The sequence below is a fragment of the Cryphonectria parasitica genome (assembly GCF_011745365.1).
Source record: "Cryphonectria parasitica EP155 unplaced genomic scaffold M406scaffold_6, whole genome shotgun sequence".
Taxonomy (NCBI): domain Eukaryota; kingdom Fungi; phylum Ascomycota; class Sordariomycetes; order Diaporthales; family Cryphonectriaceae; genus Cryphonectria; species Cryphonectria parasitica.
Genome location: NW_024468914.1, coordinates 2,879,175 through 2,906,323, shown reverse-complemented (window position 1 = coordinate 2,906,323; position 27,149 = coordinate 2,879,175). Strand labels below are relative to the sequence as shown.

Here is a 27,149-nt window from a genome sequence, read left to right as displayed (position 1 = left end):
TGGCTCTCCTCGAACTCCAGAGTCCAGACCGAGTTCTATCCGACGCCCTGGACGATAACGAGTGATAGCAGGTGCCACGATCATCCACCCTGGGCTCCTGCGACGAACGGTGAAGTAGACAAGGATACTAGAAGCCGCAGCTGAGCCCTTTGAAAATCACTAAACGTATAGAGTCTGGCCGACTGCTCTTCTCACCGTCTCCTCCCCACCCACTCTCCAAACCGTCTGGCAGCTGCCGCGAATTGCGACAGGAGGTTTCTTCACGCCAGAGCGCTCTGATCATCAGCAATCCATGACCCTATAATCTCGTCATCACTGCCAGTGTCATTGCTCTCCAAGAAGGCGGCCGAGAGCTTCGCATGCCAGGCACCCAACCCCGACGACAGTGGTCCGGCCACGGCCACGAATTTCTGTTTGTAACGGAAGCCTTCGTCTGAGTTGGATTGCGAGTATGGTTCATTCCATTGGATGGACGGTGAAGGATCAGATCAGGAAATAGACAAGATGTTGGAATCAAGTCATACTGTCAAGGCGAAATGATATTCTGTAGGCAGTTTAAATTAACAAATAAAAATAAAAAAGTTTAGCGCCAGGCGTTGTGAAGCGTGACGGCATTTTCACCAGTGCAAGGCAAGGCGGCCCATGGAGATTGGAGCTCTTGAAGATGATACAAACACGCAAATATTCCAGGCGTCGAAAATGTGAGGAAGGGTGAAGGGGAGGGTTAGTTGGTAGGAAAGAAGGAGAAGGTGATGAAGAGGAAGACAAGAAGGAACATATTACATACTACTACCACGGTATGTACTATACAGTACATGAAGGCCAGTAAGTACTTCCGGTATGTAAGTACTACCATAGCACTGGTAAGTACTACTGCCAGTACAGCTTACCAATGGTAGTAGGTGACCCAGGCATGGCGTTAGCGCCTTAGCAGCATGTTTTAGGTACTCGACGACCCGCAAGAAAGGCGATCATTCACCCCTACAATGGGGCGTCGAGGCAAGTAGTGGGTACTTGGCCCATTGTCAACGCACCCACCCGCACCCGCACCCGCGCCCAAGCTTGCGGCTGGCACTGGCGCTTTGGACGTCATTTTTCTCTCGTCGTGTTGTTGGCACGGGTCTGATCTGACGGTCCACCGCGGCAAACAGGCAAACAGACAAGCAGAGGCAACCTACTCCAGCCTCCTCCATCCGGATTCCCCATCCTCCATCTCACACAGACCACCAACACAATTTTGAAATCTGAACAACGTCTTGGACCTGTGCTACGTGCACTTTCGAACCTCTCTCTCCAGCTGTCATCACAAATAGTTCCCAGCATCCTGCTTTTCTTCAGCTCCTCCCGCCCCGCACCCAACCCCCCCCCCCCCCCAAAGGCACAGACGTCCGTCTCATCGCTCTTCTAAACTCTCCAGAAGCTTCAAAACGGATACGCTCCAGGTACAGCTGCCGGGCGATCATGAGCCTTGGCTCACCACGTTGCGCCTGAGCCACCATGGACGCCAACGTCCAGCGTGCTCTCAACGACAAGCTCTACGAGAAGCGTAAAATCGGGGCGCTCGAGTCTGCTTTCCCCCCTCCCCCGGCCCTTGTGTTCTCACTTGGTCAGCTGCTGATGCGGTCCCAGGCTTGAACGTGTGATCCGAGAGCTTGCAGCTGTCAAGGACTATGACAGGATCGCTGCTATCCTCGACCAGCTCTGCAACGAGTACGCCTATGCTGTCCATCAGCCCCACGCTCGCAATGGAGGGCTCATCGGCCTGGCTGCTGCCGCCATAGCCCTTGGTTCGGTAGGTCCAACCTCTGTCCTGCTTTGTGTCTCCGTCAGGACCTCGTCCTGCGTGGTCCGAAAGCTAATCTCCCGCCAGGAGCTTCCGCGATATCTCGAGGTTATCGTCCCCCCCGTGCTGGCTTGCTTCACCGACCAGGATGCACGAGTTAGGTATTATGCATGCGAGGCAATGTACAACATTGCCAAGGTCGCCAAGGGGGAGATTCTCAAATATTTCAATCATATATTCGACGCCCTCTGCAAGGTATGTTTATCCCCGACGCAGTACTTCGTTATGCTCCGTATCCGCCTAGACATTCGCGCTCATGCTCGGACCCTTGCTAGTTGGGCGCAGACTCCGAGCTATCTGTGAAGAATGGAGCCGAGCTTCTTGATCGTCTCATCAAAGACATCGTGTCCGAGTCGGCAGCAACCTACATCAGCGTCCTGGAGATGTCCAACGCCGACGTCGTGGGTGATGAGAAGATCACCAATGACAAGGATGTTATCGATGAGCCCGCAAGCTTACCCACCGCCTTCTCGCTGGAGCAGTTCATTCCCCTGCTCAAGGACCGCGCTTATACCATCAACCCCTTCACCCGCACATTCCTCGTTGGCTGGATCACTTTGCTTGACTCGATTCCCGATCTGGAACTGGTTACGTTCCTGCCAGAGTTCTTGGGTAATCTACTCAAATTTCTAAGCGATCCGAATCGCGATGTGCACCAGGCCACCCAGGCTTGCCTTGACAAATTTCTGAATGAGATCAAGCGCATATCTCGGGTCAAGAAGGGCATCGTGGAGAGCAAGAAGTCCAAAGGGGAGGGCAAGCGTAAGCGGGAGGAGTCTCTGGACAGTGGCAGCGGTCATGTGGCCCTCGACGAAGGGGACGAGCTTGACTCTACCTTGGCCGACGACGAGGATGACGACACAAGCAGTGAAGACGACTGGATCCCTGGACAGGATGTTCAGATCAATTACAAGGCAATCCTCGAGATCCTGACTGCCTCTCTCGATCAGTCCAATCCGATAGGGCCATCGAAAATAAACGACCGCGTGGGGTTCGCTTCCGGCACAGATGAGGATGGCCTGCTGGAATCGCTCAAGTGGATTGTTGAGTTCTTGGACATATGTCCCGAGGAAGTCCTGCCCTTTACCCCAAAGATCCTGGCCCATCTACTTCCTGCGATGGCTAGCGGAGTCGAGTCGATCCGCATGGCAGCTGCAAGAGTGAACAACGCGCTGATGGACTATGTTGTTTCGCTGTCTGACGAGCCGGAGCTCTCCTTGTCCCAGCGGGGGTCCAGGGTCCCACTGGCCGGAGAGCGTCAGGAAGGCGGCCCCAGTGGTCGGGCGTCTCTGGCCAGTGCTCGGGAGCTCGATACACCGAGCCCCACACCAAATGTGCAAGGCCCGTCGACTGCAGAGGTTACGCCTCGAGGGCCAACACCTGCGCCGTCGAACAATCCCCAGGCGGACCTGGACTATGCAGCAGCTGTCAATTCCCTGACCCTGCTGTTTCTGAATGACCATGAGGCAACTCGGGTGGCCGCGCTGACCTGGCTCATCATGCTGCACAGAAAGGCACCCCGGAAAGTCCTTGCCTTCAATGATGGGACGTTCCCTGCCCTGTTGAAGACGCTTTCGGATCCTGCAGAAGCAGTCGTCACCAAGGACCTACAGCTACTTTCCCAAATCTCCAGGAACAGTGAGGATAGCTATTTCACCAACTTTATGGTAAGCCTGCTACAGCTCTTTTCGACAGACCGCAGGTTACTAGAGACGAGGGGAAATCTCATCATACGTCAACTGTGTGTCAGCCTGAGCGCCGAACGCATCTATCGCACCCTGGCAGATTGTATTGAGAAGGAGGAAGACGTCGAGTTCGCCAGCATCATGGTGCAAAATCTCAACAACAATCTCATCACTGCCCCTGAGTTGTCTGAGCTGCGCAAGAGGCTACGGAATCTCGAGTCCAAGGTATCCTCATAACCCCAAGGCCGTTCTGCTCTGCCTTATGCTAACCTGTTTGCTCCCACAGGACGGTCAGGCCTTCTTTGTGGCACTCTTCCGATCGTGGTGCTACAATGCCGTCGCGACGTTCTCGTTATGTCTCCTCGCTCAGGCCTACGAGCAGGCTTACAACTTGCTCCTAATCTTGTAAGTTCAACATAGTTCTTTCGTGTGGGATAGACACGGCTATTGACTGTGGCAATGGTCCAGCGCTGAGTTGGAGATGACGGTAAACATCCTCATCCAGATCGACAAGCTGGTCCAGCTTCTGGAGTCGCCGGTATTCACATGTACGTCAGCGTCTCTAATGCTGCTCTGCAAACCCTCGGAGTTGGGGTAAGAAGTGCTAAATCGATTTGCAGACCTCCGACTTCAACTGCTGGAACCAGAGAAGTACCCTCATCTGTACAAATGCCTCTACGGATTGTTGATGCTGCTACCGCAATCGTCCGCCTTTGCCGCCCTCAAGAACCGACTGAACAGCGTTAGCTCCATAGGATATTTACACATCGCACCCAGATCGTATGTCCAACCGAACACGAATCCATCACACTCTCGGCAAGGGTCAGTGGTGGATGTGGTTCAATTTCTTCAAACCCCCCCTCCTCGCTCCAAATCAACTGCCAGTATCAATACTCACGCTATCCCTCCCAGTTCGGCCACAACCCCAAGTGCTTCATCGTTCGATAGACCTAATCGGCTCAAAGGCCGTGAGGAAGGTATCATACGGTGGGCAGAGCTGCTCGAAAAGTTCCGCAGCGTTCAGGAACGTGCCAGGAGAGCGCAGAGACTAGGTGGGGATCTGGATGACAGACCGACTCTGGGAATAGGCGATCTGCGCATCACGGACAGCCTTGAGATGCCTGCCGCGAAGGCGCCAACGGGACGAGCACCACCCGTGCCTCTCAAAGACACACCTGCGCCTCTGCCTCCAGCCGCCAAGCCTAGGTCAGGCCTCGGTAGGCAGTTTGGCAGGCTCGGCGCGACGGTAGGAAGGAAGAGGGGGCAGCCACAGTGATGATAGAACTTGTGTCCCTTGGTCTTTTTTCTCTCGTCTCTTTTTCTTCTTTTATTGTGGGAAAGATCATAGCGTACCATAATACCCAGTCGCGAGGAAATGTTGGTCCAGGGGCAGGAATTCATCAGATGCTAGACAGACTATACATATCATGCCTTGCCTTGCCTTTCGCAAAGTGTCATCTTCCCTTTCGAGGTGTCTCGCGTTCGACAAGGTTCTCAAAGACGGCGTCACGGCGGTCGGTGATGCTACGCAGCTCTCTACGCAGCATGTCGAGCTGTTGGCGTGCCTGCTCCGTATCCGGGGGAAGACCCTCGAACTCGTTGACCTGCTGGTCCAGGCTTCTCTTTACCTGAAGGAGCTCTAGATACCTCTCCTCCTCCTGGCGTAGCTGTTGGATTGTCGGGTTTGGCACGCCGACCGCCCTTGCCAGAGACGAGACCTTGTCCCTCATCTCGAGCAACTGCTTTGCCATGGCCTTGGTCTTACGCTGCATGTCGAGATTCTGCCTGGGAAGATCGACTGGGGGCCGATACCCATCACCGTTCACCTCCCCGAGCAGCCTGTCGAGCCTTGCAAGCTCAAGATCGGTGTAGCGCTGCAGAACCCCAACCCGCGCCGTGGCCTGCTCGAGACTGAAGTTCCGGACCTGCAGGTCCAGCATCGCCTGTCCGAGCTGTGCAGGCTCTGGGAGAGCGATGCCCAGGTGCACGGCGGAGGTTGCCATCGCAACGAGCGAAGTCCTGCCCTCCCTGGTAAGACTCTCCTCCAGGGCGCCCAGGATCTGCTCTCTAAACGCAGAGACATTGATCGAGCTATCGCCGCCATCCTCCATGCCCTCGTCGAGAGCCCTGATCCCCTGCAAAGCGTCGGTCTCAGCGCGGGCGAGGAGGTCGCGGTTCTCATCCGCCGCCTCGTTCAGGCTAGCGAGGGCTAAGAGTGCCTTGAGAGTGTCGGGGTTTCTTTCGAAGGACGGTGGCTGGCGGCCATTATATTTGGAGGCTAACCAGCTGTCGACATAGCTCCAGTCCTTGGCCGTTGAGGCGGCCAGGCGGGCAACGGAGGGTGAGAAGATGGCGGCATCAGGCGGGAGGTGAGCCATCATCTCAAGATCGCATTCCAAGAAAACGGGGGAAGAGGGGCTTGTCGCGAGATTGTATGTGTTTCTTATGGTCCCTCCCTAGAGACAAAGTCCACCCGCCTCGACGCGGTTCTGGCACGTCGTCACGGGAAAAGGTCAGCGCAAGGGGGTTCACGTGCTAACGTGCTGGAGAAAGAGAAAGGTAGAGCAGGGTGGGTTGATTGGTGGAGGACAGGGCCGGCAGCGGTACAGTGTTCTAATACTATAGTACACACGGGCACCGACTAGGATACAGGGGTGAAGTACAGCCCAAAGCCCATGAGATCGCGGGTGACCAGAACTTTAGGTGGGTTTCTGCTATGACGGCGTGTACCTCGATATCGCGGAGGGTCAAGGTGGGACAATAAAGCATGGCTCGGGCCTAATCAATAGATTTCTTTCTATGTACTACCATAGTATGTACTATACTCTTAGCAGTACATGGCCCTGTACTTTATCGACGAATTCCGACAGCGCCATACCATTCCATCGCCGAGGTCTTTCAAAGAGGCCAACTATCCATTTCCTTCTTGCCAAACACGGCCAACCGCACCACCTTGCCTCCCTCAGCTCGAGGCCAATTTTCTGTCTCTTCCAGCACAAACGTCTGGTCATTCCACTCGACTGTGGCCTTTTTACCTTCATTCCTCTTCAGTTAGACACCAGCATCTTTAAGTTCCAAGTCACTCCTTGTGCTATAACCCTCCCGGCGTCTCTCGACACCCTGGGCTGCGGTCCAATTCGCTTCAAGAACCGCAACTCCAAAACTCATCTGCCCTTCCCTCCCACTTGTCGCATCACAGACAACAATGCTTTGCCGACTCTCGAGGCTGGCGCTAGCCGCCAGCATCCTCTCCCTCTCCTCCACCGCGGCCGCCCTCTCCGCCTCCGACATCCCCTCCGACACCCCCATCCAGGCCCTCCTCAACCAGGCCCAGCACTACCTCTCCCAGGGTGCCGTCCCCGACGCCCTGGTCTACTATGATGCCGCCATCGCCCGTGACCCTGACGACTACCTGACCTATTTCAAACGCGCCACCACCTATCTCTCACTCGGGCGCCTCTCTCAGGCCGCCAGCGACTTCCAACGCTGCCTCGAGCTGCGGCCCGGCTTTGAGGGTGCCCACCTGCAACTGGGCAAGCTGAAGGCGCGAAACGCCGACTGGGCTGGCGCCAAGGAGCAGTACCTCCAGGCCAATGCAGGCGGCACCTCATCGTCCGAACTGGAGGAACTGCTCGAGGCCCAGGGCGCCGCGAAGCTGGCCGAGGCGGCCGCGGAGGGAAACAATTGGGACGAGTGCATCGACCAGGCGAGTGTGGCCATCAAGGTTGCGAGCCGCGCCGTCTCGCTGCGAGAGCTGCGATCGAGGTGTCGCTTCGCCAAGGGCGAGATCGCGGGAGGAATCGGCGACCTACACCATGTCCTCAATCTACGGCCCGGCGACACCAGCCCGCACATCAAGATCTCCGCCACCAATTTCTACGCGATGGACGACCTCGAGCAGGGCATGGCGCAGGTCAGGAAATGCCTGCACTCCGACCCAGACTCCAAGGTCTGCAGGAACCTACTAAAGGAAGAGAAAGCCGTCAACAAGACGCTGGCCAAGGTCGAAAAAGCCCTCGAGAGGGAGCAGCCTGTGACCGCTACGAGGTTGCTGACGCCATCGGGCGAGGATCTGGGTCTCATCAAGGAGGTCACAGAGCAGATCGCTCGCCTGCGGCAGGATGGATTTATTCCTGAGCACGCGCCCTCACATCTCATCACGAGGCTGGTGGGGTTGGCATGTCAAGGCTACTACGAGGTGAGTGAAAACAAATGTAGAAATAGTGTGTCAACTTGGGAATTATGCGAGACATAAGGGACAGGAAGAGAGAGAGAGAGAGACTGACAGCTTGTGTGCAGGCGAATAACAAGAAGGCAAAGGAGTACTGTACTGAATCCCTTGCGATGGACGAGAGTTCTTTCTACGGGCTCCTCCATCGCGCCAGAGAGCAACAGGAGTCCGAGGAATACGAGGCCGCGGTTCGCACACTCGAGAAGGCAGGCGAGGTCCGGCCCGACAAGAAGCAGGCCGTCGTGGATAAACTCCTCCGCGAGGCCCAGACCGAGCTGCGCCGGTCCAAGAACAAGGACTACTACAAAGTCCTGGGTGTGGCCCGCGACGCCGACGAGAGGCAAATCAAGTCCGCCTACCGCAAGCTGACGGTCCAATACCACCCGGACAAGGCCCACAAGAACCACGTCACCAAGGAGGAGGCCGAGAAAAAGATGGCCCAGATTAACGAGGCCTACGAGGTCCTGAGCGACCCAGAGCTGCGCGCGAGGTTCGACCGCGGCGATGACCCCAACTCTCAGGAGCGCCAGCACCCGTACGCGCAAGGTGGCAACCCCTTCGGCGGCGGGATGCCCTTCATGTTCCAGCAGGGCGGCCAGCAGTTCCAGTTCAAGTTTGGTGGTGGCGGGTCGCCGTTCGGCTAAATGTTTTTTGTCTTCTCTTCTTTTCAGGTTGATTCATTCGTGTTGGCGCATTGCAAGGCGTTTTCTTCTTGTTGCCTTTTATGAGTGGTGTCTGGTGGAATCGGACGGAGTTTCAGGTGCTGCAAAGACGCGAGAAATGGACATGCGCATGCAAAGAGAGGTAGGCGTTTTGTGATAGCCAGAGAGACAAGAGGAAAGAGGTAGTTGGTAAGCATTAATGGATTACCTACCCAAACTCCAAAATAACACTTCAAATCTTACCACACAAGTCATCTTGTCTGTCACGTGTTCCCTAAGGCAAATCTCAACATGGCTTCCTCCTCAGAAGTTCATGCAGTCACTCGCAGTGGTGATCAAGTCCATATTTGGGAGGAAACCCGGGAGGGAATACCTTGCGCTTCTTTTCTCTATTTTCCGTATATCCCGTCCGACCGTACACTCCGTAATTCAATGGGTTTTTTTATCTTTATTTTTATGTACATCGGCCGAGTGGCCTTGCTCTATGTGAGCAGATTAAAGATCTGCGCCTCGCGAGGTGTTCCCCCGCGACAGCCTCTTCAGCTATTTCCACACGCTGCTCTCTCTGGGGAGGGAAGAGAGAGAAAACTGGTAGCTCCTCCAAGCGGCGTAATCATATGGGCGGGCTCCTCGCAAATTCAAGCGATGACAAAGCATCAGATTGTGACCTGCAGCTGATGGCGGGTGCTGGGAGGAGGAGGACTACACAAAGGCGGCACCGAGCCGCCTGGGGGTGGGGAAGGGAATTTGGTGTACCCCAGGCATTTTTTTTGGTGCAAGAGCTCCGATCGTGACTGGCGTTATCCCTCAGGCCGTGTCATTCTGGCGGATAAAGTACGCCCTGGAAAGTAAGAGCAGTCAGCAACGGTTATGCTCGGTGTTCAAGGCGTTCGGACCACGGGGGAGGGTCGTAGTGAGGGAAAAAGACAACTACGCACTTGGAAAACTCATATGCCGACCAGCAGATGGCTGTGCTGGGCATTGTGGTGACCACTCTGGGCCGGATTCCTTTAAAGAATCCCTTGAAACCCTCTCTTCGATACAACAACCTGCAGCCAGCCACGAAGCCGTTCACTGTCCTGAGCTCCGCATCCGATGCGGTACCCCTTGTCTGCAACATGGTCTTGATCACATCCATGGGTGTGGTCAGGCCAGCCGCAAAACCACCAGCCACAGCGCCAGCGACGCAGTGGGTGAAAGGATCGTACTTTTTGGAAGGGTTCATGGTTGTCGATATCGACTCGTAGGCAAGAAACTGGAGCGCGGTGAAGGGGACGGTCATGGAAAGCGTGGTCGGGTAGGAGACGTAGAATGCGCCCAGACCCTCAGTCTTGTAGACGTATTTTGCGCAGTCGGTCATGGATCGGTACATCTTGGTGGAGTTCTGAATCTGCATTCTCTGCTTGATGACTGTCGGGGTGTGCGTCAGCGGGGTCAACCATGGCCAGATGCCACAAGGGCGCAGGTGGTTGCGCGGTATGATGGGGTCACACACCATCAAAGGGATTCATGAGCGCATCGCTGGCGATGGTTGCGCAGGCTCCGCTGGTCGCTGTTTCCTCATTAGCTACTCTGTCCACGCTACACGCTGGACGGCGTCATGATGGGGGCAGTTCTCTCTCTCTCTCTCTCTCTCTCTCTCACCAGCAGCTAGGGGATGATGCACGCCGGCCTTATTCCCACCCATGAGGTGCTTGACGGCCTCGTAGGTAGCGAAATAGACAGCGTGCGCGGGGCCTGCGCCGACAACGACGCTAGACATGCCCCGCCATAGGCTCATAACGCCCTCGCCGGTCGCCATTCGGTATGTTCCCTGAATCACACCATTGTAGACAGCGGAGGGAGATGGGTTCAGGACCTGCATTCGTGTCTGTGTGGAGGCTGGGCGTCAGAGACCGAGGTATAGCAAGAAAAGGCAAACGGGTGAGGGGACGCCCTCGCGGGAGAGGACGCACCTTGATAGCATCGATGGGATACATGACGGTATGTTCCTGTGCCTCAAAATGTCAGCATCTCGGGTTACGTCGAGCGCGGCGGGAGGTCCGAGCCGGGCAGGAGGACGTGAGCACTGACGGCTATGCCTGCGAAGGCGCCGGCTGCCATGTTCTGCAGCAGAGAGAAGTTGGGCGGGAGGGCTTCATAGCTACATTGAAGGGCAAGAGAGTCAGTTACAGATCTTCGCAGTTGTGCTGCTGGAGAGAATCGCAGCCACGCTGGCTTCTCTACCTCTCTTCCACACTTGGGGGAAAACGAGGCCGTTGACTCACTCGTAGTCCTCTGCGGGCTCAGCATTGGGCTGGGCCATCTGGGCCACAGCGGCAGATGCGTCGCCGAGAGACTTCTGGAAATCCAGGTTGGCGATAGTGACGGGGTCGGGGGGCCTTTCGTAGGCGCAGGCTGGCGATATGCGAGGGTAGTAGGGACGGGGTGGGTGAGGCCCGCAGCACAGGTCGCGTCTGGTGAAGGCAACAGTGGTAATTGAAGCTCTGTCGTCCAGTCGAGGTTGGTCGATTGATGGTGACGCAATGGATTCCAAACGTCGACGAGAGAAAATAGGTGGCCGCGGGAAGGTCGCTGTACACCTCAGAAAGTAACAGCCGTGTGGAGTGGGGAGGGGGTTGTGCGAGTGTCCGCATGCAAAGGTAGCTGATGAGTGAAGGAAGAGGCCTGCTACTGTAGAAAAGATCTCAGAAGAGGCAATTGAGAAGTTGGCAGTGAGGGTTGTGAACTAAAAAGGGCTCTTGAGGCGTTTGTGACTGCGTGGGTGCACAGCAGGTGCAGGCGTGTTGGATGTCGCGGGACCGTGGACTGGAATAAAAATCCGAGAAGAGACCAGCGGCGAGGGTCTGGGTCCGTCCTACGGCGGTGCGGCCCCCCCCCCCCCCCATCAGAGCTTCCCCCCGTTTTGGGGAGCTTTTGTTGGAGATGGCTTGGCCCGTCCTGGCCTGCTTGGCCTTGGATCTTGCCCTCACCTGCAGACTCACTATGCCTAAGTACCCACCCATGCCCTGCAGGTAGCCTGCGCTAAGAAAGAAAAAGAGAGAGGAGAAAGTATCCAGGCCATTACTGTATATGACTTTGCTCTGTCACCTAGCATGCCCCAAAGAGGAGAGAAAAAAATCAAATCACTGCTCACTGTATCTACCAAACATAGGTAGCAGCAAAGCACTATCGCACGTACGATGCAGAACTGTAGGATGAACGCCTTCCAGGTCCACTGGGCTGGGAACCTCGGCCCGTCAACAAGTCGCCCTTGTAGAGGCCCACTGTACATGGCTTCTCGAACATTAAACGGTGCTTCCAACGGGCAAACACTAGTGAGGTAGTCGTGCTCAACGTATCGAATATATTTGAGTGCAATGTACTATGTTTGTACCTTCACCTCAACCACCCAGTTCACCCAGTGCGTCACTTTAGCTGTCTTGTTGAACAAAAGGCGGCCAGATACAGGGACAAGTATAAAAAAATAAAATAAAAGATGAAAAATAGAAAGGGGAGACGGGAAATTCGCTCTCGGCGCCGAGCTTAAAATTCTAAGAGGATGGGGCTCAAGGTGCAAACATTCCAAAAGCCCAAGCTGCCTATCGCAGGCTATCGAGAACTACATCCGGGGTTCCGGGACCCGTTTTATGGGGTGCATGGTGCATGGTGCATGTGCCAGCACTACAGAGTGTGACCGTGGCCCTCTTTTTCTAATTTTCTTGGTCTTCTTCTTTTTCTTCTTAGCCCCCCCCCCCTCCTCCTCCTTTGATCGGATCAGATAAAAATTTACTGTCCCGCAGGTGACCCGTCAGCAAACCGCCCCCGGTGGTACTGCAGCACCTCTATTCGGCTCAGCCGTCGGTCTTTGCCTCACTGCAGTGCTTCTTGCGCTCCCCCTTTCTCACCCTGCCCTCCAACCACTGAATACCCCGAGTTGAAAGCCGCCTTTTGTAAAATCGAGGTCAGCGAGAACGGGGAATGTGCAAGTCCGAACTTTGTAGGCATCCTTTCTAGCCCCCAAGCATATCGCGATTCGGAAATACGAATGAACCATTACAGAGACGGCTGGGGCGCGGACGTGGCCTGTCTCTCCTCCGTCGGGATGCTGGAGCCGTGTCCGAGCGCCGTCTCGGAGAACCCTCGGCAGACAGCGCCCCTCCGAGCGGCCATGTCGAAAATGCCATCGCACTTTAGATAGCCCTCCTGCACACGCCTTGAAACGACAGCCGATGTCTCCGAGTTGCATCCTGCCAGATCCTGCCAGCTTATTATCACTGATGCTTCTCCAGTATCGTCAGGTAGTGTTGTGAACTCGGTTCTATTGGCAGCACATTTGCCTGATTGAAAGGAGAGATTTAAAATAAAAAAAATCAATTAAAACCTCCTTTGCTATGAGGCCTGCCCAAACTCCAAACCCATCCTGACAATGTGATCCTCTCGATGCGCCATCAACGGGCTTGATGCTGGTGCGTCTTGTTGTGCAAAATATCATCAACGCAGTGGCCTTACCCTCATAACCCCGAATATCTATGAATATCCACCAAAACGGAAGAGGGAGAAATAGGCGTCCCGTTGGCTCCTTCAGCGATGCTTCATCTCTCGTTGGAACTGATACATCAGCCCCAGCACGCCTACCTCTTCTTCGCCCTCATTCACTCCACTGTTGTCTCGACCAAGCGCGTGCGCTGGTGCTGCTGTCTGCCATTCTGACTGGTCCAGCCCATGTCCGCTCTCGTACACGTCGTCGTCTTCATTTTGTGTTGTCTCGAAGTTCTCGTTCCCATCTTCTAAAGCCTCCTCAAGGATCCCTTCTCCGTGTCCACCGCTCGCCTTCCTGCCGTGCCGCATTCGTTGCACACTCTTTCCGAGTGCTTGCACCTGCGGCTGGTGGTGCGGATCGAGCAGGATAGACGCCATGGGTGAGAGGGACGGCGGCACTGGACCAAAATTGGGCGTTCTCCCTACCTGTGACGAGCCACCAGGGGCACGACTCCTGGGCCTGCCCATTTGGCTGTGGCCCATGCGCGATGTTGTCATGTCAGCCCCCAACGTTGGTGATTGCAGGCCCGGAAACGCAGGGGGTGGCTGGAACTGATGTCGTGCATTTGGTGGTAGGTGGCCTGGGATGCCCGTCTTGGGGTTGATCACGTAGTTGTCGAGGAACCCGTAGAAGGACGCCGCCATTTTGCCATGTTTTGTTGAATAATAATCACCTCTCACGTCGCCGCCTGTACTGGGCTGTTTGGGTACCTTTTTAAAATCGAAAACCGCAAAGGAGCACACATATCCCAAGCCATCCACATGGATGGTGAATTCCCTGAAGAAGTCGACAATCTGGTCGCTCGATCGCGGCAGGCTGACGATAAGAATCAACGGCGCAATCAGGATGCTCACAATCTCCTCCATGAAGATGATGACCTTGTTCTTGTAAAGCCCCGAGAACTCCGTCTTCACCTCGTAGCTATGAAGCCGTCCCTTCCAGTGTTCTGGTTCGTAGTGCGTGTACTCGATGACTTGGCGCAGGACATATTCAGGGTTGAAAACAGTGTTGTCCTCTGGTATCATGCCTCTGGCAAATGCCCAGACACCTGCAAACGCGGTGAGGTAGAAGAGCGCGGTGCGATCATGAGTGATCTCAAACCCCAAAAAGAGGTCGGGATCGACCATTGTGGCGATGGCCAGGACCGTGGCTAGGGCGCCGGCAACGAATGCAACTGTCCTTGCCAGGCGTTCCGTCACAACGCTGGGAAACTGGTCGAGGTACCGTTTAGCGAACGGGTAGGACATATTCACGCGCTCGTAGAAGATGTGTGGGAGCTCGTTGAATTCTCTGAATTTCCACTCGGCAAGGGGCGTGTAGGCACGAGTCCCGAGGGAGGATGGATTCTTGTGATATTCCTACAGCATAAATCAGCAACCAGGCGATGATGACCGCGGACAGGATGGAAGCCTCGGGTAACACGTACGTGAAAGTAAGTCAAGAAATGCATAATGAACAGGTAGCCCGCCATGAATGGTGCAATCATTAGTGTCATGATTCCGGCGAAGAGGAATCTCGCTTTCAGTTTCTGACTGAGCTGGCCTCGGCGATCCGCCTTGAGGAACTCTTGGTTAACCTGGCCGCGCTCATCAAAGACAAAGTCCATAATGCTGAAGTTCAAGGTCCACTCGAGAAGGCGGGAGAGGAATTGACGACCACTCAGAAAAGGTAAGGGGATGGAGAGATCCAAGATGTCTTTGTTGATCAAGGCGATGAGGAAGTTTTCCCTCCGCATCAGGCGGTTGGCTATATCATGGGCATCGAGCCTCTCCTTAGACTGGCTACCGAGCCACTTGCGCTGTCCCGGTTTCTGGCGGTCCGCCGTCTTGGGATTGCTGTCCCTCAACTCCATGATACGTGCAACCACATCCTGCCAAGACACGGTCTGCATATCGTGTTCCGGTATGTCGAGAAGGTGCACGAAGAAGTCTCTCATGATGGACAAGCGTCGCAGGTCAAGGGGAATCTGAAATGCCTTCCAGACCCAGTAGAATGCCGTGACCCACAATGCGAAGTTCCATGTCCCCGACATTTCCCCAGTGCACCTGGGCACCAGGATCTGTTTCATGGTCTTGCTGGCGGGAATCTGGGCGTAGTTGACACACTGGGTCAGGAAGGTGAGGAAGACAGCGATGAATCCTATCTCGACGAGATGAAGGATACGGTCGAGCAATATGCACCAGAAGCCATTTCCACGGTAATAGTCATAGACATCCTGCATGAAGCTGTCGAGGTTGTCGACATTAGCCCACCTCCACTCGGCCTTCTGCCTAGCTGTCCCCATCAACGTGTTGACCAGCGCTCTTGGCTCACCGCGACCACGCGCAAGACTCCCATCGAGTGTATCATCATTATGTAGTCTTTGCTGGTTCCTGGTCGCCTCCCATTGGGCACGGTTTCTCCTAGTTGACGGACCAGGCACGACCGTCGGATTTTGGGGTGCTGGTCTTCTACGGCTCTTATCAGGTTTTTTCAGAGGTTCTGCGTCATGATGTTCAACCAGCAACGAGGCCGGTACGTCGTTGTCTCCATCATCATCATCGTGTGGCGGCCACGCTGGAGCCCTCTGGCCTCGTCCAGAGCTGGGCTTGCGCTTGCGGGCGTCGGCGGCCAGTGTATTCCTGCTGCTCTCGATGGCTAGAGTCTCGGGATCGATCTCGTCGTCTTGAAAGTGATGGTTCAGGTTCTCTTCGTCCAGCATGAGGCCAGCACGATCTTCGACGTCGATTTCGTCGTCATTTCGAGCGCGGAGCTCCTCGTAGAAGGACCTCTGCTGGTTTGCAGGCACGAGCCTGGAGAAGAGGTGGATGTTGGACGCCATAGTCGGGTATCGCACCGACACGGTAGTTCATTTATGTCTGTTGGTTTCGCATCCGGCTTGAAATCATGGTAGCAACATTTCCGGAAGAGTCGGGCACGGTCAACGTGTGAAAAGAAGAGGGGGCTCGTCAGGTCAGTCGCTAGTTGGGCGTTCGTCGCTTGCTAACTGTCACCGTTGCGAGGCCGCTCTCCAAGTCTGGATGGGGGGAGGGGCAAGAGGAGTAAGTGGTAAGAGAACTGAGCTGGGTGCGAGGGCCACTGTGCTGAATAGCTTTCTTTGCTAGGCAGGCACGCGGAGTTGTCACAAGGAGGTTTGATCTAACGAAATATGTTGACGTGTGCAACACAGTTGTCAGGTTGGAGGAGGCCGGGTGACCATCTGCCAGTCTGCCTACGCCAAAGGACCATGGGGTCTTATCTTATCGGGTACTATGACGATGACCCCCTGGGATGGCAGGCGGTAAGGATCGGCCGCAACCTGGTGTAGGTACTACAGTAAGTACTTAGGAGCCCCTGTCGCCCGGGCCCCAGGGGGGGGGGGTGGTCCCGTGTAGCTTCCGAATATGACACGGTTCAGGGCGCGCGTCTATGAATTTGTTCTCACCAAGTTTGAGGTATCTCATAAGTCTTGTATACTGTATGTGAGTTGAATTTATAGACATTCCCTTCCTATCCGCCCCCGGCACTCAGACTCTCCTCAAGTCCATCATAGAGACATGAAAATCTACGCACGTCCTTTTACAAACGAATCTAACAAGAGCGTCTCTTGCTGAAGCAAAACGTCCACTCCAAGCCTGCTCCAGCCTTGGTGTGATTCTATTTCTGTTAGCAGTCCGCTATTATCTGATCCATCGAGGCGAACAACTCACGCAAGGAGTATGCGGCGATGATGACTTCAGACACATCCCTTTCTCTGAGCCAGCTTCCCTTGCGCTCGCCACCGCCAGGCGACACCACCGTCTCTGGCAGTCCCTCAATCCCGCAAACGCCAACATCCTCATCATTCAGAGGCTCCAATCCTTTCTCATCCAAAGTCACTACCGTATTAGCTACATCCTACGCCGATTCTGAGTTTCGTGACGCTCTATCGCTCTTAGATGGGCGCGGGATCGCTAACTCTGCCGCCACAAGGCGGCAGCTGCGGCTGCATCTCCAGAAGGAGGTCATTGAAAGTAATGGAGACATCATTGCTGAGTTCGGCAAGGTTTCCGATGTGAGCACCACCCCATGATTAGCCCTTCCATGGAGCTCTTGTCTAACTGGGAGGTACTCTTAGCAACTCCGACGAATAGGTGCCACTATTACCAAGCTCAACAAGAGTTACGATGAGATGAAGATTCATATCTCTGCAGCTCATAACGCGACATCGTCCGTTATTGATGACGCCTCGACTCTCATGACACAGCGTCGTCAGGTTGAGACCAAGCAGCAGCTTCTTGTGGCTTTCAACAAGCATTTCTCCCTTTCCGAAGACGAATTAGCGGTGTTGACCTCAACTGCAGAGCCAGTCGATGACCAGTTCTTTGCTGTTCTCACCAAGGCCAAGAGGATACGCAAGGACTGCGAGACTCTGCTTGGCTTTGAGAATCAGGCTCTTGGGCTCGAGATCATGGAACAAACCTCCAAGAACCTCAACCTGGCCTTCCAAAAGCTGTACAGGTGGATCCAGCGTGCATTCAAGACCCTCAACCTCGAGAACCCTCAGATGGGGTCATCCATACGGCGGGCGCTTCGCGTGCTGGCTGAGCGTCCGTCCCTCTTCCAGAGCTGTCTGGATGTCTTTGCCGAGACCAGGGAACAAGTTCTATCGGATGCTTTCTTCACCGCATTGAAAGGCTCTTCCCCTTCTGGTGTTCAAGACCGATCAGTCAAACCAATCGAGCTCGCCGCTCACGACCCATTGCGATATGTGGGAGATATGCTTGCGTGGATACACTCCGCTGCTGTCAGTGAACGCGAGGCTCTGGAGATTCTCTTCGTCGCCGAAGGAGATGAGATCGCCAAGGGCATCCAGGCTGGACGAGAAAACGAAATATGGCATTTCGCCGAGGATGGCAATGAAGAGGTTGCTACTTTCGACCCTGTTACGGCTCTTAATGAGTTGGTTGACCGGGACATGTCCGGCGCTGCCAGGATTTTACGCCAACGCGTTGAACAAGTGATTCAGACGAACGAAGAGGTCATTCTAGCCTATAGGCTGTCCAATCTCCTCAACTTCTACCGGGTCACATTTTCTAGGTTACTCAGCCCAGACTCAGTACTGGTAGAGGCATTACAAGGTCTCGAATCCGAAGCCTTGCGCCAATTCCGATCGTTGATGAGAGACTACGTGGGCAATCTACAGACCGAATTCCAGCAGAGGCCGTCAAGCCTAGAGCCTCCAGAGTTCTTACGCGAAGCTTTCGACCAATTATCTGCAGTGATGAAGACGTACGACACATCTCTGGCGTCGAATGGTAGCCGGGAAGCGGATTTTCAGCCGATCGTGGCCGAGGCTTTGGATCCTTTCATGTCAGGTTGCGAAAGCATGGCGAAAACCTTGGAACACCCAGCAAGAGCCATCTTCTCGATCAACTGTGCAAATGCGGCCATTGCGGTGCTGTCGGGGTTTGATTTCACTCAAGGGCGCACAGATGAGCTCCGCAAAGAGGTAGACCAGCAGTCTCAGGAGTTGGTCAACAATCAATATCTGTTCTTCAGGAATGAGTCGGGTCTTGACGCGCTCTTCACGGCTCTGGACTCGCTCTCGGACCAAAAGAAGAACTTTGAAAAAATGCGGACACTGGAGCCTTTCCAACCAGCGGCGTTGGAGATCGCAAGTCGTACACTGGATAACTTCCTTGCCTCTGCTCTCATGGACGCTGTGGAGAATGTGCAAGAACTCCAGGACTCACGCCTGGGTCGAGAGATTACAGAGGAAGCAGCTGAGAGGTTCTGTATTGATTTCGGGCGTCTTGAGGATATGCTTATGTCCGCAGACGAATGGCTTGATCTGCAGGGTAGTTCAGACGACGGCGGGGATCAGAGCCTGCGCACTGCATTTCCCAGGACAGCTGATGAGATCCGAGTGTTGCTCTCGTGATCCACTTCCAAGACAAGTAGCTCTCAGTCAATTTGGTCATTTGAACCACTGTATCGAAACTACTACTCAAACAATCAACTGCGTAATATGCAAACAAGTACATCGTGCCCAAGGAGACACTATCCTCTGCTGCTTATTTTGAGATTGTAATATTGGGTGGCTGTCGTGGATTCTGCACCGCTAAGAATAGGAGCTGGCCGCATGCGAGGTCTGTTCCCAAATAGGTTGATGTTATCCTGTGCTGATGTGGGGGGGCTGGGTTGCAAAGCGGAGTAGACCCTGCAAAGTGGCAGCGGAGGAAATCGCTAAGCATAAGTACCGTAGTAAATGTACATATAGCACACAACAGCGACCCTACCTAAAACTACGTCACCTGGGACTGCCGCGCCGCCTGTGTCAAGCAACCATACCATAGGCGTACAAGGCGGCCTTTTTTCACTTTCGACTGTGCGTTCATGCTGAAGAGAGGCTACTCGACCCTCCACGCCAGCTAGCAACGAACGACTCGGCCCCACGCCGACCTCTCCCTCTCTGCCTCTCGAGTGCAGGTGGAACGACACCAAGTTGACGCCGTCACACTGCTCACCGGGCCAACAGTACAGAGGAAAAGAGCCTGCGTATGCCTAGCTCATGAGTTACAGTCCATTGTGGAGGGATGGTTTGGGGTGCGACACAATGCTTCGGAACAAGGCTGCCCTGCCTGCCCTGCAGAAGATATACGACGAGAGTTATCTAACGTGCAGTACTGCTGTGTACTATGAGGGTCAGGTATAGTCTCGTCGACGGTCCCATCGTGCAAGAGAATTCGCGTGTCCACTAACCCCTTCGTCACAGGGTAACGAGAAAGAAGCCATGCGCTGCTGGAAGACAGCGCTCGAGAATATCTCCGAACACAATGCACATAAAGTCACGTCCAGCTATGTCCCAAAATCCGAGACCGAGAAGGCCCTGATCGAAAGTCTGAAGAAGCTGGAGTTGCAATGCAAAGAGAGGATAGACTTGTTAGAAGCCCTCAGGATCTCCCGCGAGGACGACGCAGTGTACAGTCCCAAGACACCAACGGACGGCAAAATGGTCGAATACATTGTTCCGTCAGACCTCCAGGCACGGCGCACGCCTAGCGGCAACAAGGGCTGGATTGGCGACGGAACCATACCAGCAATCACATACCCTGAGCTGTCTCGGCCAGCCCTCCCACCTCGGCCCTCCCTCGCCACGAGAACGTCATCTGAGCAGGCTGTGGTGGGACCGAGGTGGGCTGGGGCCGAGGCTGGTCCCTCCTCGTCTTCCTCCAGGCTACCCTCATATTATACAAATTCTCCTCGCAAAATTTCGCGGTCCCCAAGCCCGGACAAGTACACCATGAGAACCACGCTCCGCTCGGGCAAGACAGGCGACAGGTCCGCAAAACGCCGTTCGATTCCCCAAAAGCTCTCAGACGAGCCTGGGGCAAGCAAAGCTGCGACCTTGGCATGGAGCGCCCTCGGTTCGAGAGACGTGGCATCGCAGCGAGGCTTTCCGGACGCCGCGGCGGCGGCGGCGGCAGATCGCACTCGGCCACTCCCGTATTACGACTCTGTCGAGTCCGGTATCAAGAGAGCTGATGCTTCTCCCGCTCGGCAATGGGACAGTCACACCCGTCGGCTGGTGAAGCATAGGGACGAAGAGGATGCTACGCCAGCAGAACCATCAGGGGCAAGGCATAGCTTCGACTCGGCGCGTCCAGATGAGCTATTCTCCCGACCGTCTGCGCTTTCTGTCAGCGCTGCATCGAGTGCTCTCACCGGTCTAGCATTAGAAGCCCGAGAGCCAGAGCGCACTTCACGACACCGCACAAACCCCGATCACAGCAGAGGGGCCTCGTCTAGACCCTACCGAAGAGAAGATCTTGCGCAGGGCCGGTATGACAACAAAACGACCAGCAGCACGAGCCTCCCAATCCATCGGAAGCCAAGCAGATCACATCGAGAGCACACATCGAGCCCGAACTTGGAGCACCGCCGGAAGTCAACCCCCCTTCGAAAAACCACATCCGACTCCAGTGGGGAGGGGAGTGATCCTGACCTCGTCCCTTCTCGTCCCCGTAGAAAGGTCTCACAGAAGGAGCGGTCCTTGGTCATGAACTCCAGAAGCAACTCGCGCTCAAACTCTCAGAATGTCTCAGAGGAATCAGCTTCGGAAGAATCCAGTCCAGAAGCGTCATGGAAGAAGAGGAAACACGCAGTCATGAAGAACCTTCCACCTGGGGTGGACAGGAGCGCAGCCAAACAAATTCTAAACGAAATCGTTGTTCAGGGCGATGAAGTGCACTGGAATGATATTGCTGGGCTTGAAGTAGCGAAGAATGCGCTGCGTGAGGCCGTTGTTTATCCCTTCCTAAGGCCTGACCTTTTCATGGGACTTCGAGAACCGGCAAGAGGCATGTTGTTGTTCGGGCCCCCTGGTACGGGTAAGACGATGTTGGCACGAGCTGTTGCTACGGAATCGAAGTCGACATTTTTCTCTATCTCGGCCAGTAGCCTGACAAGCAAGTATCTGGGGGAGTCAGAAAAACTGGTCCGGGCCTTGTTCGGTCTCGCCAAGGTTCTGGCACCCAGCATCATCTTCGTCGACGAAATCGACTCACTGTTGTCGCAACGGTCTGGATCTGGTGAACACGAGGCGACTAGGAGAATCAAGACAGAGTTCCTCATCCAGTGGAGTGACCTTCAGCGGGCAGCGGCTGGCCGAGAATCGGGAGAAAAAGACCGGGGCGATCCCAACCGTGTGCTTGTACTCGCGGCCACAAATCTTCCCTGGTCTATTGACGAGGCCGCCCGTCGGAGATTCGTCAGGAGGCAGTACATTCCCCTGCCTGAGGCCGAGACTAGGGCTGTTCAACTTCAGAACTTGCTCGGCCAACAAAACCACAGCTTGACAGACGACGATCTGGCTAAGCTCGTCGAGCTGACGGATGGTAAGCAATTGCTTTTGAGCCCTTTCATCACTAGAAACCACGATTCTAATCCAGAGTAGGCTTCTCAGGTTCTGACATGACGGCTCTCGCCAAAGACGCCGCCATGGGCCCTCTAAGATCTCTCGGTGAGGCACTACTGCACATGACAATGGAGGAAATCAGGCCTATCGAACTAGCAGACTTTGTTGCTAGTCTGGCCACGATCCGGCCCAGCGTGAGCCAGTCGGGTTTGAAGGAGCACGAGGACTGGGCGAAGGAGTTTGGGGAGCGTGGAGGTTGACCGTCCAAGATGGACCAACACAGTTACCTTCCACTTGCTATCGCTGTGATATCTGCTCGCGGCGCTGGAGGTGGTATTGGCGCCAACGCCGAGTCTGTTGGCCCTTATTTTGCATTTGCACAGTACAAGCAGGCCTGCTTCTACCATCCCATCGATACAGTACACGAGCCTCGTGAATATACACACTTCAATGATCCATCTGTTGTATGGGGTTACTACTCCACAAAATACCACAACCGTAAAACCTGCTACCACTTTGGCTCATCGGCCCAATCGAATGTCTATCGTAGAGGAACAGGACCCGTCAACTCCGCCCGGTTTATCAACCTCATCTTCCATGCTGCCCTTGTGATATCCTCGGTAAGTTTGGCCGCTCTTGCTACCTTCTTTTCCAACTGCGCTGCCTTCGCCCTCAGCTCCTTTCTCTCAAGCTTCTTTCCTCGCTTGACAGCATGCGCAGCCTCCCTCTCCTGCTGTGTCGGCACTGGTGGCCTCTCCTCGACGGGGGGGCCAAAGGGTGCTATTATTCGGTTGACCACGAAGCGCTTCCTCTTGGACGAGCGCCATCCAGACACGATCTCGACGACGTCGCCTGTCCGTACGGAGTTGTTGGGATCATGGACAAGGTGGGATTCTGGTTTTTTGAAGTACTAAAGGCGCAAGAAGATGAAAGTCAGCGAAAGAAACGAAGGAGGAAAAAAGAGACGAGAGAGCTCATAGACGGAGAGATTGAAAGAGAATTGGAGGGGGGGGGGGGTCGCCGTACCTTTTTCACTTTCTTATTCCACTCTTCCCCTCCAATCTGGACCTTGACGGTCTTGGCTGCCAGCCCTGCCGATATCACGACGCCGGTCGCTACCCGTGAGAACCTGCCCGGCGCGGTCTTGATGACCTCCCCGGAGGCAGTTGCGAGGGCCGCGGAGGCCATTGGAGACACAGCCTGATGTGAAAACGGTCCTGGCCTTGGCCCTTATTCTTGTCCTTTCTGCCTCGCGCAAAGGATGTGAGGAGGTGTGGAGTGGTCGGCTATTACTGGAAGTATCCGTCGCTCTCGCACAGGTGGTAGGTATGGTCGCGTGGTAGGTCGTCTGCAGCTCTAAACTCGATGCCGCAAATTTCCTGACATCTCGCGCCGGGTCGGCACCGGTGGGAGGAACCCTAACCCTGGACTAGCGACCAGATCCTTTAGAAGATGTGGTTCTTCCAACCTTGACTGCAAATACTTCAAAGTGATTTCGCATATTACATTTGTCCTAGAGTTCATATTTGTGTCGCTCTGTGTGTTTCCAAGAAATTCATTTATCTGTCATGAATAAGCAGGATTGCAATCTACGGCTTATGGCAATTGGCATGCACTGTCGGTCCGAGCTGGGCAACATACATTCCTGGTCCTCCGTACTTAGTACCTGAGTATGTACCGAACATGTGTAGCCATTCGCCATACTTGTCTCCTTGGTTCTCGATAATACACACTCTCCTGTACAATCATACAAATATACTTCATTATATATACCGTAATATTTATGTCTGTTCTGTGTTAGTCACAAAATATCCTATATGCCCCAACAAGATTATGTCTTGCTCGGCCAAAGTCAAAGGTGTGCATCACATCTACGCCGCCTTCCCATAACTTCAAGTCCCCAGTCTGTTAAATTTTTTCTTCAAAAGGAAAAGAACAAAGACATTTGAAACCAGACAAGAAAATGCGAGAAACCTATAATCAGATAAATGAGTGCCAGAGATATTGCACTGCAGGTGTTTGGCCAAGTTTTGTCAGAGAACCACTGGCAGTCCAGATTCTTGATCTTTCAGAAGCGTAATCATCTATTTAGATCAATCAGTTCGCATATACAGCGGCTGCAGGAATGGTCTCGCGGTCCCCCACTCAACGCTCTCTTCCTCCATACCCTGAAGTATCGGCTTGATTAATTATCTGACCTCGCATAGTCATTGGCTGATCAAGTACTGTTTGGACGATATGACAAGAAATAACGGGCATCAGACGGGTCTCGGACGGCGGATCATCCGAAGAATTTACTAGGTCGTTTCTCGTCTCAGGTTTCATATGTAGGCTTGGTGGCGGGAGCCGAAACTTCCAAGAGTTCGACCTGTAATTTGCTGTGCCTGGTTTCGCGTCTCTATAGAAATAGGCCCGACATGAGCGATACGCTGTCCAGGTGCGTGCAAATTTTGACGCGGAGACGAGTGAGCTGTAATTGTTATTTCCCTTTTTGTGTCGTTATTAGAAGAGGGGGGGTTGATTGAACCAAAATATGAGTTGAGGCGCACATATTGGCTTCCATGTCATTGTCAAAGTGTAATTACGTATTCAATGCTAAGTGAACCGAAATGTGAACAAGGCTTGGACCGGTTGCTAAAAGTTGAAAATTGAAAAGTGTTGAAATTGAAGAGAAAATTGGTATGATAAGTTTTGATTCAATAACAGGAAATTCGTGTAGAATATGCAGTCATCATAAGCCCGCAGTTGCTGCAATAATTACACCATGCCGGCTCTATACCCAGTGTTTCCCATCTCACCTGGCGTCCGAGCGCTCCCAACAACCACCATCTTCTTCTCAAGAAATCTCACACCTCAGCATGTTGGACCAAAGCCTGGTCTAACATACTGCCCCTCCCCACTCGACCCTCCTCGCACATCGGTTTCGATCTGAGACCACATCAGGCTATGAACTCACGAGCCTTGATGTTGGCGAGGCGGTCACGCTTGGTGTTTGTTGCGCTCCTGAAGCGGGCCTTGTTGTTGTTTTTTCCGTTGTTGCCGCCAGCGTTGTTGGCGTTACCACCAGCAGCCTGAACGGTGAACTTGGTGCAGTCATCCTGCGACCCGCGCTGGGCGACAGGCATGACGACAGGCTGGTGGTTGGAAGCCGAGGTCATCGTGCAGACGCGGAAGTTTCCTGCGGGGAGACCACCGGCGACGGCGGCAGAGAGGAGCCCATCTCCGTTTCCAGCATCGTTGATACCCTTGAAGAAGGCGAACTGGGTAGGATCTGGGGGGGTCGTCGGGTTCAAGGAGTTGCCGAGATCCTGAACGGTGATGTGAGTGTGCCCAATAACCTGGCCCTGACCGTTCAGCTGTTGAGGGGCGGCGTAGTAGGTCGCATCAGCGTTGGTGAAAGAACCGGCCTGCAAGTTCTGGGTCTGGACGCTGATATTAAAGTCCTGGTTCTCCTGGATGGTCTGGCCCTCCTGGGGGAACGTGATGATACTCGAGATCATGGTGGCCTTCGCAGGAATGTCACCCATGACTACAGCATGTTAGCTTTGTCCCCTATGCACAATGATGGAGAAGCTTAATGCTACATACCAATACCATTGCAAGAACCATCGGTGATCTGCAGACCATTGGTCAAGGTCTTGCCAGAGCAGAAGTTGATGAAGTTGTTCTGGGAGGTAGTCGAGGAGGCCTGGCCGGTCTCAGCGCCGAGGCCCTGGCTGCCATCGAGGAAAGAGCCGCTCTGGATAGCATTGTCCGAGAGGGTTGTGCTGTCGGCAGCGGCGGTGTTTCCGCCAGTGTTCCCGCCAGTGTTGCCCTTGGCGAAGGCCACAGCCACGAGGGCAGAGAAGCTGAGGATTGTCTTGGTGGAGATCATGGTGACTGATTTTTCAAGGAGTGTATGGGGGAGACCAGCAGCACAGGAAGCTTTAAAAAGGAAGAATAAAGTTGAGAGAAAGAACAAAAGACGGCACACAGAAGAGAGTGATAGAAGCCGTTGCTGTGTATGGCTTATTAAGAAGTACTAAGATAGTCCAGAAGCACGGTCAACGTGATCTTCCTCTTGGCTGGCAAGAACTTGAGGAGAGAGAACGAAAGGAAGGCACGGCGTCAGTGGTGGTGGAAACCAGAAGGGGATATCATGAGCAGAGGGGAGCGGATGGAGAAGGGGGATAGTTATATGAGTCGCACAATGTGTGGGAAACATTCTTGGCATGCCGGGGGGGCGAGGGGGAGGGTGGATGATGACCAGCAGCAAGTGTATCGTGGCTCTGGTTATGGGGAGGCATGATGGCAAGGAGGGGGAAGTTGGAATGAAGCAACGGCGCAGTGCATAGGAAATGGAGATCCCGCGGCGTTGAAACTACATGCGACGACGAGCTCGTCGCAGAGCCAAGCCCCATCAAGGGCTGTCATCCCAAAGCCAAGCGGTAGGGAAACGGCATGGGTCCTGGTCGACACGATGGGGGCAACCAGGACCCCCTCCCATGGAAGAGGGACTTTAGAGAAACCGAGCCAGGGTTTGGCATTGCACCCGTGCCTATCACACACGTCGACCGCAGACCCGCCTGGGTATGCTTCTTTACCTTGCAGTGCAGTGCTGGTGGAATCCTCTGGCCCAGCTTGACACCCAGAGCTAACCGCCAAAGAGAGGTCTAGGTCGTCATCGAGGCTGGATGCACGACCATCTCACAGGGGAGACATTCTCCCGGACAAAGCAGTAGCAGGGACAGCAGCAGCAGCAGCAGCAACAGCGGTAAGTTTATCAAGTTGAGTTGACAGCAGAAGATCAAGATCCCCGATCATCAGAAAGAGGGGTTCGTCGGATCCAGAGTGTCATCCAGTGATGCCAACAGCAAGCCATAGAGATGAAATTCAGGCTTGGACGACGAGAAGACGAGGCGAACAGATGCTGGGTTGACAGACACAGAGTTGGGACAAGAGTTGGGGCTGAAGCCAAGGGGAAAGAGGAAGGGGGGGGGGGGAGGGAACAGACGGATCAGGGATTTTGATACTGCCGAGGTGAGTAATAGTAAGTACATGGTAAATCATAGTAGAATTGTAACTATAGTAGACAGAAATGGCTGTAATTGTGACTGGAGAGATGAGTGGTTGGTAGTGACGACGTCGAGAAGAGAGAGCCGCAAACCCACTAGCTACCAGTGCATGTCTGATATCTTACCCCTGTTCCCCACGCCTCGGACAGGGGAACCCACCTGCGCTTCTTTTTAAGCTTACCGTACTGCCTTCTCATATGCTGCCTACCTGATCTGTTGCAGGTGACAAAACTTTAAATGGTATTCATTGATGGAAACAGTCTTTTTCCTTCTT

The 27,149-nt window shown here is 54.3% G+C and overlaps 9 protein-coding genes across 9 annotated transcripts; 4 read left to right on the top strand and 5 right to left on the bottom strand.

Annotated features, from left to right (window-relative positions):
• Positions 1–1,209: 1,209 nt before the first annotated feature.
• M406DRAFT_279801 (ARM repeat-containing protein) lies at positions 1,210–4,976 on the top strand. The gene is made up of 8 exons (XM_040918395.1): positions 1,210–1,565; positions 1,630–1,792; positions 1,871–2,038; positions 2,119–3,753; positions 3,815–3,933; positions 3,997–4,076; positions 4,149–4,308; positions 4,441–4,976. The coding sequence occupies exons 1-8, from the start codon at positions 1,498–1,500 to the stop codon at positions 4,802–4,804; spliced, it is 2,757 nt and encodes a 918-aa protein (XP_040774703.1). The 5' UTR covers positions 1,210–1,497; the 3' UTR covers positions 4,805–4,976.
• A 6-nt stretch (positions 4,977–4,982) lies between these two features.
• Positions 4,983–5,906, bottom strand: M406DRAFT_262212 (uncharacterized protein; the record flags this gene model as incomplete). Its single annotated transcript, XM_040917495.1, has 1 exon — positions 4,983–5,906. The coding sequence occupies one exon, from the start codon at positions 5,904–5,906 to the stop codon at positions 4,983–4,985; it is 924 nt and encodes a 307-aa protein (XP_040774702.1).
• Positions 5,907–6,733: 827 nt separating this feature from the next.
• On the top strand, positions 6,734–8,667 carry M406DRAFT_293383 (DnaJ-domain-containing protein; the record flags this gene model as incomplete). Its single annotated transcript, XM_040919081.1, has 2 exons — positions 6,734–7,726; positions 7,828–8,667. 2 exons carry the CDS (start codon positions 6,734–6,736, stop codon positions 8,401–8,403), a joined length of 1,569 nt encoding a protein of 522 aa, XP_040774701.1. The 3' UTR covers positions 8,404–8,667.
• Positions 8,668–8,770: 103 nt separating this feature from the next.
• Positions 8,771–10,114, bottom strand: M406DRAFT_357202 (mitochondrial carrier). The gene is made up of 4 exons (XM_040923614.1): positions 10,066–10,114; positions 9,917–9,973; positions 9,360–9,831; positions 8,771–9,262 (listed from the first exon to the last, which is right to left on the bottom strand). The coding sequence occupies exons 1-4, from the start codon at positions 10,106–10,108 to the stop codon at positions 9,229–9,231; spliced, it is 606 nt and encodes a 201-aa protein (XP_040774700.1). The 5' UTR covers positions 10,109–10,114; the 3' UTR covers positions 8,771–9,228.
• Positions 10,115–12,984: 2,870 nt separating this feature from the next.
• M406DRAFT_65086 (uncharacterized protein) lies at positions 12,985–16,171 on the bottom strand (the record flags this gene model as incomplete). Its single annotated transcript, XM_040924914.1, has 3 exons — positions 12,985–14,301; positions 14,370–15,735; positions 16,140–16,171. 3 exons carry the CDS (start codon positions 16,169–16,171, stop codon positions 12,985–12,987), a joined length of 2,715 nt encoding a protein of 904 aa, XP_040774699.1.
• A 180-nt stretch (positions 16,172–16,351) lies between these two features.
• M406DRAFT_100003 (uncharacterized protein) lies at positions 16,352–18,936 on the top strand (the record flags this gene model as incomplete). The annotated part of the gene is made up of 3 exons (XM_040914894.1): positions 16,352–16,404; positions 16,772–16,976; positions 17,040–18,936. 3 exons carry the CDS (start codon positions 16,352–16,354, stop codon positions 18,843–18,845), a joined length of 2,064 nt encoding a protein of 687 aa, XP_040774698.1. The 3' UTR covers positions 18,846–18,936.
• A 1,890-nt stretch (positions 18,937–20,826) lies between these two features.
• On the top strand, positions 20,827–22,278 carry M406DRAFT_357201 (AAA-domain-containing protein). The gene is made up of 2 exons (XM_040923613.1): positions 20,827–21,801; positions 21,861–22,278. The coding sequence occupies exons 1-2, from the start codon at positions 20,964–20,966 to the stop codon at positions 22,079–22,081; spliced, it is 1,059 nt and encodes a 352-aa protein (XP_040774697.1). The 5' UTR covers positions 20,827–20,963; the 3' UTR covers positions 22,082–22,278.
• Positions 22,279–22,500: 222 nt separating this feature from the next.
• On the bottom strand, positions 22,501–22,931 carry M406DRAFT_243938 (nucleic acid-binding protein; the record flags this gene model as incomplete). Its single annotated transcript, XM_040916237.1, has 2 exons — positions 22,501–22,731; positions 22,848–22,931. Coding segments are annotated over 2 exons (315 nt in total), but the record flags the coding sequence as incomplete, so codon positions are not given.
• A 1,829-nt stretch (positions 22,932–24,760) lies between these two features.
• On the bottom strand, positions 24,761–25,695 carry M406DRAFT_51317 (uncharacterized protein; the record flags this gene model as incomplete). The annotated part of the gene is made up of 2 exons (XM_040924436.1): positions 24,761–25,350; positions 25,410–25,695. The coding sequence occupies 2 exons, from the start codon at positions 25,693–25,695 to the stop codon at positions 24,761–24,763; spliced, it is 876 nt and encodes a 291-aa protein (XP_040774695.1).
• Between the last annotated feature and the right edge of the window lie 1,454 nt (positions 25,696–27,149).

What these genes read in the sequence shown, in the direction of transcription:
- M406DRAFT_279801 (XM_040918395.1), top strand. Translation starts at nt 1,498, where the DNA reads ATGGACGCCAACGTCCAGCGTGCTCTCAACGACAAGCTCTACGAGAAG. An exon ending in CGTAAAATCGGGGCGCTCGA is followed by an intron (nt 1,566 to 1,629) that starts GTCTGCTTTCCC and finishes ATGCGGTCCCAG; the next exon opens with GCTTGAACGTGTGATCCGAG. An exon ending in TACAACTTGCTCCTAATCTT is followed by an intron (nt 3,934 to 3,996) that starts GTAAGTTCAACA and finishes GCAATGGTCCAG; the next exon opens with CGCTGAGTTGGAGATGACGG.
- M406DRAFT_357202 (XM_040923614.1), bottom strand. Translation starts at nt 10,108, where the DNA reads ATGGGTGGGAATAAGGCCGGCGTGCATCATCCCCTAGCTGCTG. An exon ending in GCTCATGAATCCCTTTGATG is followed by an intron (nt 9,832 to 9,916) that starts GTGTGTGACCCC and finishes ACACCCCGACAG; the next exon opens with TCATCAAGCAGAGAATGCAG. An exon ending in TCGGCATATGAGTTTTCCAA is followed by an intron (nt 9,263 to 9,359) that starts GTGCGTAGTTGT and finishes CTTACTTTCCAG; the next exon opens with GGCGTACTTTATCCGCCAGA.
- M406DRAFT_357201 (XM_040923613.1), top strand. Translation starts at nt 20,964, where the DNA reads ATGAACTCCAGAAGCAACTCGCGCTCAAACTCTCAGAATGTCTCAGAG. An exon ending in GCTCGTCGAGCTGACGGATG is followed by an intron (nt 21,802 to 21,860) that starts GTAAGCAATTGC and finishes AATCCAGAGTAG; the next exon opens with GCTTCTCAGGTTCTGACATG.